The following is a 12,444-nucleotide window of genomic DNA, read 5'->3' on the forward strand; positions in this document are numbered from 1 at the left end:
TAGACGGTTTGATTAGATTCAATACAAGAAAGATTAATCCTACTTTTGGACCAACAGCTACATGGGGACCGCTCTGAATTTGGTTGATCATTCCTGTTTTTCGTATTTATTAAACGGACAATGTGTAGAATGTTTTGATTTTGCAATGATCATTCATTAAAAAAAAAAACACTATTCATTTCGACGATATGCAAAAAAAAAATGCTTTATCACATCAACGTAATTATTTTTATATAATCGTGGGTGAGGTAATCTCTAATTATGTTACATAGGCCGCGCCTCCCCGACAGGAGGCGGCCATGTTTCGCTGCCATCTTTGTGCTACGGACTCTCGAAGGAGACAAACTTAACGAACGTAGTTCCTGAGCATCATGACTACAGCGTGTCGATCAATACTGTAGGCGATGTATACCAATATCAGTATTTTGCATTTGCTTTGTTGCAGTGGTATCATGAGGCCTGGCCTGAACGCGATTCTTGGGCCGACCGGAAGTGGAAAGTCATCGTGAGTGCACACGAGTTCAGCAAAAAAACAAAAAAAACCAATTAGATGTCTGCATGAATGTTTGATTTAATAATTTTTTTATGTCGTTCTGCAAAGTTTTTTGGATATTCTAGCTGCGAGGAAGGATCCCGCCGGCCTCTCCGGTAAAGTTTTAATTGATGGCGCACCGCAACCACCCAACTTCAAATGTCTGTCAGGCTACGTTGTCCAGGTAACTTTTATGTGAACTTATTATTTACAAAACCAACTTTTAACTAAATGTCCCTGATCGATCACAATGACCAATTACAGTACGTTGTTGGATAATTAAAGATCAATTGATTGATTATGTTTTTGTTTTTTTTTATTCCTCAGAATCATGGCGAATTTGACGTACCTAAAATCTAGCATTTTTGGAAGCATAGCGTCTGAATCGTTAAATTAGCCCTCAACGAAGCTAACATATTGTAAGTGTTTTTGTCAACATTGAGGGCAAGTTAATCTTCAACGTTAGCATGTTTACAAACATTGCAGGCTATTTTGTCCTCAGCGAAGCTCGCACAAATTGAAAATCCGCAAATAAGTGATGCCACCCTCAAAGGGGGTTGTAATCCCGTCAAGAGGCCACAAGATGGCGGCAAAACATTTAATGATAACGTACTAGCCGCGTTTCTAGCATGTACACAGTCACGAAGAAATGTTACATGCTACATACTTGGTATTAAGTACTGTAGTTCAATTATTCAACACAAACAACCCACCTTCACGTGAGGCTCATCCAGTAGCGGGAATAAGTTTCGGACCTGGGCCTTTGTGGGTATTTTATCCGCCTTTTAATAACACCGTCACGTTGTAAAATGTGTACAAATCAATATAGAAAAAATAACTAAATACACTAAAGGTGATGATGTAGCAGACCTCCTTTCCTCGCTCCTGCCTGTCAAACATACTCTTCTGAAAGTGCCCAAAAAACCTGCCTCGACATCAGCCAGTCTGAGGCCGAGACAAGACCAAGACCATCAAAATGTGGTCTTGAGACCAAGACTAGTCTTGAGTGTTACAATACCACATGATTGGTTTTAAAAAATGAACCTGCAATTTCAACGATGCGTGTGTGTGCGTGCGTGCGTGCGTGCGTGCGTGTGTGTGTGTGTGTGAAGACAAAAGACTGTTGGAAATAAATGATCAGAGCTGGGCATCGCCTAACCGTCACAAAGTTCCCGTCTGCATATTTAGCCGATCCATGTGGTCCCTGCAGTCGGTCCGAGTCAGCCAAACGGCGTCGAGAACGGACTGAACCAGTACCACGTCACATGCGGGTGCTGCACACCTGATCACAACGCTGTGCGTGTGTGTGTGTCTGTTGTTTTTGTTTGATATTTTGTCTTTGTTTGGCAGCGTGTTTTTTTTGTTTTTTTTGGACAGCGTGTCCCCTTGTGCGGCGCCTGCGTGTGATTAAGTTCTTAACGCCAATTGACTGTCGCCAACGGGGGACGGACTGGGACCAGACCACGTGGGTCGGCTAACAATGCAGGCGGTAACTTTGTGACGGTTAGGCGATGCCCAGCTCTGTAAATGATCATTTCATGTAAGTTCTAAATGTAGTTCGGTGCTTCTGATAGTGTTTGAGCCAGCAGGGAAGGCCTTGAAGGCCATGACTGCACGCCACTGGGTTCTTCAATGCTATTAGCTAGCATACTAACCTAAATAACATGCTAGCACGAATGGGCAAACAATTATGGACACCAAAACTTTAACACAAATGGGATTAAGTCAACAAACTCACCTTTTGGCTTTTACACACTAGTTCTTCCTCTGTACCAGGAGGACGTGGTCATGGGTACGCTAACAGTGAGGGAGAATCTCCGTTTCTCAGCAGCGTTGCGTCTAGCCGCGCACGTGTCGGAGCGCGAAAAAGAGGCCCGCGTCAATCAACTCGTCGCAGAACTCGGTCTCGCCAAGGTGGCCGACTGCAAGGTGAACTGTGACATTATACAGAAAGATCCGATTCAGGAGGGGGGTTGTCATTGAAATGTTCCTGCGGCGTTCTTCCCAGGTGGGCACACAAATGACTCGTGGCATCTCGGGAGGTGAGAGGAAGCGGACCAACATCGGAATGGAGCTGATCATTGACCCCCCTGTGCTCTTCTTGGACGAGCCCACCACAGGCCTGGACGCCAGCACAGCTAACTCTGTCCTGCTGTTGCTACGAAGGTTTTTTATTTTGTGTTTTTTTTTCTCAAACGATGCAGTCCTATCTATCTATCTATCTATCTATCTATCTATCTATCTATCTATCTATCTATCTATCTATCTATCTATCTATCTATCTATCTATCTATCTATCTATCTATCTATCTATCTATCTATCTAGCTAGCAATCTAGCTAGCTAGCTATCTATCTATCTATCTAGCTAGCTATCTATCTATATATCTATCCATCTATCATTCATTTTAAAAAAATTCAAAAAGTTTCAACTAACTTGTGTGGCTCCAGGATGGCCAATCAAGGGAGAACAATCATCATGTCCATCCACCAGCCTCGCTACTCCATCTACAGACTGTTTGACTCGCTCACCTTGCTGGTTGGAGGCAAGATGGTGTACCACGGACCGGCGCCGAATACATTGGACTACTTTGCTAACATTGGTGATCTCTTGGCCCTGTATTTTTTTTTCAACCAATAAGTGTGACTTCTGCTGAAGCTCGCAAAGTCTTCCTGTTCCACTACTGGCTTGTAGGTGCTGCTCCAGCTGGATCTGGTTGGTGGTTGTGCCACTTGGCCCTAATACTAGAACTCAATACAGTGAACAGTAGACAAAATGTTACTGTATCTGCACCTTTGACAGAATCGTCGCTTACATTTTCTCAGTTAGAATTTAGAGTCCTATAAATGTTTTTGTAAAAATTGAAAAAAATTCAATCAGTTTTTGGGAACATTGGACAATTTGGAGTCTTCATAAAACCTAACATATGCGTTTTCATAAAAATCAAAGACAATTTAATGTTCAACATAACTCACATTTCCGTACACACCTAACTCTATTTTGGCCTCAATTAAAGTAACAAACACATTTTTGTCAACATCAATGACAATTTAGTCCTCAACAGAGCTAAGATACACTAAACATTGTAGACAATTGAGTCTTCACTGAACCTAACGTACATGTTTCCGTAAACAAGGCCTTCAGTGAAGCTAATGTCTGTAAACATCAAACACGTTTGTCTTTTCATGGCTATTGCCTGTGGCATTCCCCAGGGATCAATCCTGAAACCCCTATTGTTCAGTCTATACATGCTTCCATTAGGCCATTAGCAGGTGAACATGGGCCTGCAGATTCAACCTGTCACTGCATCCCGTGTGTGGATACATGACATTTTCTCCACCTGTACTCAGACAAGACTGAAATCATTTTCTTTAGCCTACAGAAACAAAGAGAGTGTTATCTGTCACTTTGAGACTGTTTTTCTAAAACCAAATAATCAACTTTGAAACCTAGGATTAATATTGGACTCGGACCTCAATTTTAACAGCCACATTAAATCAATAACATCAGTAGCTTTTCACCATCTAAAAAACATTCAAAAACACCGCCAGTTTAGTCTTCGACTTTTTCTTTCAGGATATTCCTGCGAGCCCCACAACAACCCGGCCGACTTTTTCCTGGATGTGATCAACGGAGACTTCACTGTCACCAGCGTGTCCAAAGTCAGCCTTTCTGAAGGTGATCGAGTGTGTTTGCAATTGCGGATATTTGGGCTCAGTCCATTTTAAAAATGAAATGTGACCTTCACGTGTGTCTCCTGGGTTAGATTTGAGATTGGAAGAGGTGAGCAGCACCAGGCAGAGCATGGAGGAGCTCCTAGTGGAGGAGTACAAGAACAGCAGTTACTGCAGCGACACACTGGCCCAGCTGCAGCGCATCACTCTGGACAAGCGGCACTCCCCACCACCTGCCTCCCGCACCGTCACCTATAACAGCTCCTTTGGCCACCAGCTGCGTTGGGTGCTGCGCAGAACCTTCCAGAACCTCATGCTGAACCTACAGACATCTGTAGCACAGGTGCGCTCCTCTGCTTCTAAATAATTTTGGGAGTCTTCAGTTAACTCCAAAAATTTTCGTAAAAATCAAAGTTGTCTATGCAAACGTTATAGACAATTTAGTAGGGGTGTAATGAAAACTGATTCGAATCGGAAAATCAGCTTTGATTTAAAACGTGAGTGCGTCGAATCAACTCATATTGAATAGTTCCACTTGGAAATACAATGAGATACATGTTGATTTGTCTTTTATTGGAGAGATTTTAAACAGCGAGAAACTCATTCCATCATACCCTCACAAACTGAGACGTACCATGTGGAATCGAATCCTGATCCCGTTGAATCAAACCGATATGGAATCGTTCCACTTTGATTGAACTTTCACTTTCATTGAAGAGATGCGCAGAACTACGATTCAGACTTCAGACGAGCTTGAATTGTATGTTTTCGTTAACTTCGAAGACAACTGTTTTTGACCAACTTCACTTTCGTGTTTTCGTAGACTTTCGAAAACAATTTGAACTTCTAACAAGCTTGACTTTCATGTTTCATAAATATAAAAAAAAACATTTAGTGTTGGACAAACTCATTTCTGTCAGCATTGAAGACAATAGTCTGAGGAAACACATATTTTTGGGAAACATCAAGGCCACTTTTGTTTGACATAAATAAAATATATATTTGTGTAACCAGCAAAGAAATTAAACATTCAATGAACCTAACATACAAGTTTTTAGAACTTAAGTTTTCAATTACTCTAATAAATGTGTCGTGAAATGTGAAATCTAAAGAAAATGTAGTCTCGGCTTATACAGTATACCGTATACCATTTTGTCCTTATAAAAGAAAAACAAATTGACCATTTTTTTTAGGCAATGGAAAATGGAAAACGTCTCCATTGTACCAAACATTTGTGTTTTCATAAACATCAAAGATGATTTAGTCATCGATGAACGCTCTTTTGGTGGGATCAAACTGACTTTTCAAAGCCTTGAGAAGTCTCCTCACTTTTAGAATTATTAACAGCCAATTGGGCCCAGATAAGACCCCATAATCCCACCAGTGGGGATCTGGACGGCGCGGGCGCCGTAATCGGCTTTGGTGACTGCTGTGACCCGACTCTTGCCTCCTTTGGGCTTGATATCATATCTGGCCTAAGCCCCCCTTGAACCCAAACCCCCGCTAGCCCCGCCCCCCGGCGCGGCCGCAGTTACGGGCGACACATCACATGACGTCGTCACGATTCATCGCTCCACGCCTTGAAGCTTATTAGCTGATCCCTTCACCCTGGGAACCACTTAGTTCTGTCATAATGTGTAAATTGTTGGGATTAAAACTTGTGTCCTTTTTCGCTTTTCTCACTCTCTGCTGTCAAATCCCCCTCATACATCCCCTCGCCACCACCGAAGTGTGTGGGGGTGGGGGGTATCTTCCTCCTCGGTGGGTGTGGGGCGGTCGGTGGGAAGTTGAGCTGTCCACTCAGACTCTCCGCATAGAGTTACTATTGGAAACATGCACAAAAATAAAGGCAACAATTATACATATAAGTCTCAAGTTTTAACCTTCAAGTCAAGTGGCGTGCTCACAAAATAGAGGAGGTTAACGCTTTAAAATTCCACCTGGCATTTTTACCCGAACGCCTAAAAAGTCAGTTTGAAGCTGTACTTGAAATATGTCCACAATATCTGATGGAGATATGTAACGATTGCAGCAGCTAATAACGTGGCCTTATGAACGTACGGCTTGGTGTGGACTAACTATATTACTGGAATACTTTTACTGGACCCTTGTCGACGTACCGTAATGGGATCATTTTTGATGGATTATGACATTGTCTTGGACATTTATGAGGCTGAAATGGTGAGTTACGTTTTTTTTTTTTTGTGTTAGCGATTGTTTGACTTAAATGCTCGCCGAGGGGGCAGGGTGGGCGGTGCAGAAAACTGGATGTAGTTCTGATGAATGGGGGATAAAAAATCCAAATCAAATCAACTTTTATTTGTTGAGCCCAAACCACAACAACGGTTATCTCAATTAACGAGAAAACAAAACAGGTTTTAAGGTGCAGTAGCCCTACGCTGGATTTCGACCTACTTGAGCATTGTAGCACTTTTTTGCCCCCCCACCAGGTAAGACTAATGCCCACCCACACCTGGCAACCTGGTAACACCGCTAACATGTAACATGCCCGGGCATGTTTTGAAGTTGTTCTATATATAGCGAATATATAGACCGTCCCGCGGCGGGATGTTGGAATTGCAAAGGTTCCTTTTTTTCTTTTGCATTTTGTTCCCAATGCTTACACACTGAGGTTCAATGTCTGACTTTCCATATTTTTAACATTATGTCAAGAACATTATTACGAAGGGACAATTATTACAGTATATTATGTAATAGGAGAAAAAGAATGATGCATACTGCCCAAGTGCGTATTATATATATATATATATATATATATATATATATATATATATATATATATATATATATGTATATGTATATATATATATATATGTATATGTATATATATATATATATATATATATGTATATGTATATGTATATATATATGTATATGTATATGTATATATATATATATATATATATATATATATATATATATATATATATATATATATATATGACAGCTTTATAAAATCTGCATTTGTGTCGATGTGTGTGCAGGTGGGGGTGCACATTTTCCTGGCTCTCATCGTGGGAGCCATTTTCTTCAGGGTCAAAGACGATCAGAGTGGCATCCAGAACAGGTGAGTAGAAAGGCATGAAGCGCTCCATATTCATTTTTGAGGATTTTAGTTTGTTTTTTTTCTGGTTGCAGATTAAAGAACAACCCTCTAGTGGCAGAAATTCACTTTCAAAAAAAAAAAAATGACAAAAACTATACGTAGCTCTACTGTACATGGGTAATGCTGCATTGAGAATTGCATTAATTCCTATGTGCACTCGCTAATCCTCTTAATGTTGGCACAAGCTGGTACTCACAAGGTCAGCAAAGCACATTTGAAAGCCCAACCGGTCTCCGGACCCGCCATAAGGTCATTGCATTCACACCGGACTGGTGGATGGGGCTTAAGCGTGTCCCTTGAGGACGCCAGCGGGGGTCACAGAGTGGAAAGCAGGCCTCACCTCACTCTTCTTCCTCCAGGATGGGGGCGCTCTTCTTCATCACTACCAACCAATGTTTCAGCACAGTGTCGGCGGCCGAGCTCTTCATCGCCGAGCGGAAGCTCTTCACGTACGTTGCCGGTTGATCATTGCGTTTGAATTATATGCGTAATAACGGATGCCCCTCCTTCGCCATTTAAAAAAAAAATAAATAAATGCCTATAATAATAGTTGAGTTCCGTCATCTTTACAGCTAATATTTGTAGTCAACGTTCAACCGAAAAATGTGTGAATGGCGAGGGTTAACTTCTACGACTTGTTTTTTTGCCGCAGACACGAGTACATCAGCGGCTACTACAGAGTGTCCGTCTACTTCCTATCCAAGGTGTTGTCCGATGTGGCACTACGCACCGTCACCTCCGCCATCTTCAGCTGTGGCGTATACTTTATGATCGGTAAGAACAGAGCCACATTTACAAACCCCCCCCCCCCCCCCCAAAAAAATTTTGTTTCACATTCAATATACGTTTTGCACGAAAGACACGGACGGGGAAACAAATCCCAGAAATAACGGGGAAAATATAAAAAAAATATTGAAGCAAAACAGAAAAAAAAATCTGCGGCTGCCGAAACGTGAGTGTGCAGGGTCGACTGTAGTTTTACTATGTAACATCACCAATCACCACTAGATGGCACACGTGTCTTAGTGCCTTATACTACAACGTATACTACAACGTGAGTCGGTCTAATGATTTTTTTGCATATTTGGAATGATATGCAGAGCAAACATAGCACCTGAATAATATTAAAAACTGGAGTCAGTTGATTTTAGTGAAAACATTTACAAAATGAGTTCTTGCACTCAATGTTGGTTTCTTGTTCAGCAGTTTTGCGCCGTCCTTGAATGTTAATTTTTATGCAAGAGGGGCCCTTTGTACGTAAAAAAATTAGTTATGTGCTTATTTAGTTTTTTGCTTCAAACCCTTTGTTGTTGGCTTACGATAGTGGATCCTTTAATTTAACATGCCTTGAAAATGTATTTTCCAAAATGAAATATTTTATGAATATTTGGCACATATTTTGACCATATTTAAAAAATAGTTGTCATCATGCATCTGTTAAATGGTCATTTCAGGGGTAGAAATGATCTGTTCAACCAAAAAATGTAGCAGATTTTAGCAAAGGTGGTCAGCATGTTTAATGAAGTCACAAAATATTTTTTGTCAAAATATAATTTAGGCCATTATAAGAGGCTTACGATATAACAGTGCTCACGGTCATATATCGTCACTGTCATGTGAAAAACACGTATGTCCATTTTTTTCGCTTTTCTTATTTTTACGTGAATGGTGTTTCCGCGTTACAGACATCGCATTAACATGATTTTTTTTTCTCCAAAATCGGACATAAAGTGTTTTTCACAGGACAGCGACGATATTCTTTATCCTATCCTCGACTGAAAAGACGTCCATGTACAGTGTATCCGTCTGTCTGTCTTATACTGCCCTCAGGTGGACAAGGTGGGCAGCGGCACAGTGGCCATTTAATTGATGCCTAAGAATGGCATTTTAAACTATTTTCCTCTTGGTGTATTTGGGTTTTTTCTTGGAAGGCATCAGATTTCAGGGTGAAACTGTGACTTTAGGACGTTTTTATGGCTGTCAAATATCAAAACGGGTCAAAGGTAACCCGAACAGCACGCACAGTAAGTCTCAACACTTCTTTACGTGCTTTTCTTACCATCCGTGCTTGATTTGGAACATTTTCAGGGCTGAAGTGCACCTTGTCCGCCTTCTCCGTGTTCACGCTGACGGTGACGCTGGTGGCGTACACGGCCACCGCCATGACCATGGCCATCTCGGCAGACCAGACGGTGGTGGCGCTGGCCAACATCTTCATGACCATCACTTTCGTCTTCATGATGGTGAGGGACCGAATCATTATTATCTTTGAAAGAGCGAATTTCTGATATAGCTATTGTATTAAGTCACAATGGATTGCCCACGAAACTATTGTTAATAATGTAGTCGTACTGTTAACTGTTAAAGAAAACATGACATTTTCTGAGGGAAAGAAGTTTTAGTTAACGAAACGTAAGGCTGGAATCTCATGAAAAAGATCGTGTGATATGAGAAAAAGCAATATGAGAAAATAATCAGAAATTCGCAAGGGTAAAATGGTCATGTTTTAAGCGTTATGTTGTAATGTTACAACAGCTGTTATACTGCAAACCAGCTGTCATTTAACAAGAATGAAATTAAAATGATGTAAAAATAAAGGTGGAATTTTACAACTAAATGTACATTTTTCGATAATGAAATCGTAATTAAACCAGAATCCAATTGTCATTTTAATAAATACTGAATTTTAAAAGCATACAGGCAATACTCCTTTAATTGTAATTTTGTAAGAATTACATTGTTATTCTCCAAGAATAAATGGCAGGATTATATCATATCCTTTAGAGAATTAAATCAGATTTTTGTGGGGTGAATGAAATTTTTGCATAATTTTGAACACAATTCAATCTTAAATGTACAAGAAGTTAAAGACAACTTTAATGAAAAGTATTGAACCCAACTTTGTTGTCGTAACCTAACAACTTTATCGGAAAAAGATCTGACTAGACCGTCATAACATTTTGATTTTATTGAAATAGTCTGACTATAGTCTTTTATTGTTTTTAAAAATTGACTTTATTCACAAAACTTGGTAGCTTTCCTTTTTTAATTGTGCTTTATTGTCGCAGCATTACGACTTTATTCTGGTAGTATTCCATGCTGGACACGTATGTTTTGTAGATCTTCTCGGGTCTTCTGGTGAACCTCCCGAGCATCATGGACTGGCTGGCTTGGCTCAAGTACTTCAGTATTCCTCGCTACGGCCTCGCAGTAAGTCCAGCTTGATGGAGCAAACGTCCCTTGGCCGTTCGTCTCTCACGTTGGACTTTTGGACTTTCAGGCCTTGAAGATCAACGAGTTTGTGGGGTTAAAATTCTGTCAGCACACCAACATGTCTGCCGTCATTTCCAGCTGCAACTGCAGCGTGCCAACCGCCGTTGGACTGACGTGAGTACAAAAACTATGCTATGGTCTCCAGTTTGCTACAACGCTCGCTGCATCGTTGTATATTTTAAGAAAAATGGTCGTACGTAGCTATCTAATTCAGTGAATAACTAACTAAATGTATTTTACTGGCAATTGTTTAAAAAAATGGAAGGATAGAATGCAGTTTTAATTTTATGAGAATAAAGTGGTAATTTTGCAATCATAATTTTTAAAAGGATGAAGTTTTTTTTTTTTTTTACAAACATAAAGATGTGACTCTTACAAGAGAGTGATTTTACAAGCAAGACTTTTGTCTTAGTTACAACTGTATGAAAATATGTTGTAATTTCACAATAGTAAAGTGGTCATTTGATGAGAATACAGCTGTAATTTTCAAGAAAAAATAATTTACACTAATAAATTTGTCGTTCTGCAAGTATAACGTGGTAATTTTACTATAATTATGAAATACTAATTTTCCAAGAATAAAGATGTAATTTGAAGTTAAGTTATTTTATGAGAATTGAGCGGCATTAAGTGCAAGGTTGTAAATTTGAGTTAATACAGTAGCAGTTTTATGATGAAAACAGTTGTAATTTAAAAAGAATTAACAAGAAAGTTGCTTTACCTGCCTAAAAAAAAACGCTGATCCTGGTTTGGCCACCAATCACGTAGGAGCAATCAGAGGTGGCGGCCAATCACCGATGAGCACCGACATATTTCCGCAGTCACATTAGCAGTGCAAATTGAAAGCTAAAAAAAAAAAAAAAGCCGTCAGTGGGTTGTAAACATAAGCATTAGCATTGTGCTATGAAAGTGCATGATATAGTTTCTATATTATTCTATACTATAGACCAATGGTTGGCAAACTTTTTACACCAAGTACCACCTCAAAAATATCCCAAAGGTTAAATCCAACATTTTGTTGCAGATGTACGGGGGAACAGTACCTGGACTATCTGGGGATCCAGTACGACGCGTGGGGCTTGTGGCAGAACCACGTGGCGTTAGCCGTCATGCTCGTGGCCTTCCTGCTCATTTCCTACCTGAAACTTCGCTACATTAAGAAGTTCACTTAAAAAAAACGTTAGTTCACAGGTATTCAATAGGAAATTGTACAGAAAGTTGAGTTTATTTATAAATATTCACATCATTTTAAAAGTAGATGCAAATTTTGTCATACTTGTCACTCAGATGACTAGGTTTTTGTTTTTGTTTTTTTTACCTCAGTAAACATTTGAAATTGTAGTGCAGATGAAAAACTATACTGGCATTGCTTTTATTTGATTGTTTAAAACAACTTGTACGATTGTATTCACACATAAATGTCATCATGAAACCACAGTGTTTTGTTTATTTAATATTAATCAGAACAATAATGTATTAAATAAAGCACAAATATAAGGTCTATAAATATATTCAAAATTCTACAAATATTTTTGATGCTGTTTTAAAAAATGTCTACTTTTTTTCTATCACATCTGGGTTTTGAGATATTTTCATGTTTGTCTTTAAATTTGACGTATAAAAGCTTGCGCAATACAGATGTTGCCATGCGTTGTAATTTGTAGCTATGTTTCAGAAAAAAAAATCCACCTGTTGCCGAACCTAACCCTTAATATATTACTGAATATATTACTGGAATTATTATTATTATTACTGCATTTCAGATTTTTTTAAAATGTTTTGACCAGTAGTATCTAAAATATAATAAAAAAATAGATTTAAAAGTATCAGTTAATACAG

At 39.4% G+C, this 12,444-nt stretch overlaps 1 protein-coding gene across 3 annotated transcripts; it reads left to right on the top strand.

The window, feature by feature from the left end:
- Positions 1–277: 277 nt before the first annotated feature.
- On the top strand, positions 278–12,042 carry abcg2d (ATP binding cassette subfamily G member 2 (JR blood group)). Of its 3 annotated transcripts, none has more exons than XM_086034429.1 (14): positions 278–505; positions 602–716; positions 2,309–2,461; positions 2,541–2,698; positions 2,982–3,133; positions 4,108–4,209; positions 4,298–4,548; positions 7,211–7,293; positions 7,692–7,781; positions 7,985–8,106; positions 9,421–9,575; positions 10,453–10,542; positions 10,613–10,719; positions 11,630–12,042. In XM_086034429.1, the coding sequence occupies exons 1-14, from the start codon at positions 405–407 to the stop codon at positions 11,775–11,777; spliced, it is 1,827 nt and encodes a 608-aa protein (XP_085890555.1). In that variant the 5' UTR covers positions 278–404; the 3' UTR covers positions 11,778–12,042. The 3 variants fall into 3 exon arrangements, with proteins under 3 accessions (XP_085890555.1, XP_085890557.1, XP_085890556.1); XM_086034431.1 differs by having other exon boundaries at positions 2,982–3,076; XM_086034430.1 differs by having other exon boundaries at positions 2,312–2,461.
- Positions 12,043–12,444: the final 402 nt, after the last annotated feature.

The sequence above is a fragment of the Filicampus tigris genome, chromosome 6 (genome assembly GCF_054856515.1).
Source record: "Filicampus tigris isolate MCC_2025a chromosome 6, RoL_Ftig_1.0, whole genome shotgun sequence".
Classification (NCBI taxonomy): Eukaryota; Metazoa; Chordata; class Actinopteri; order Syngnathiformes; family Syngnathidae; genus Filicampus; species Filicampus tigris.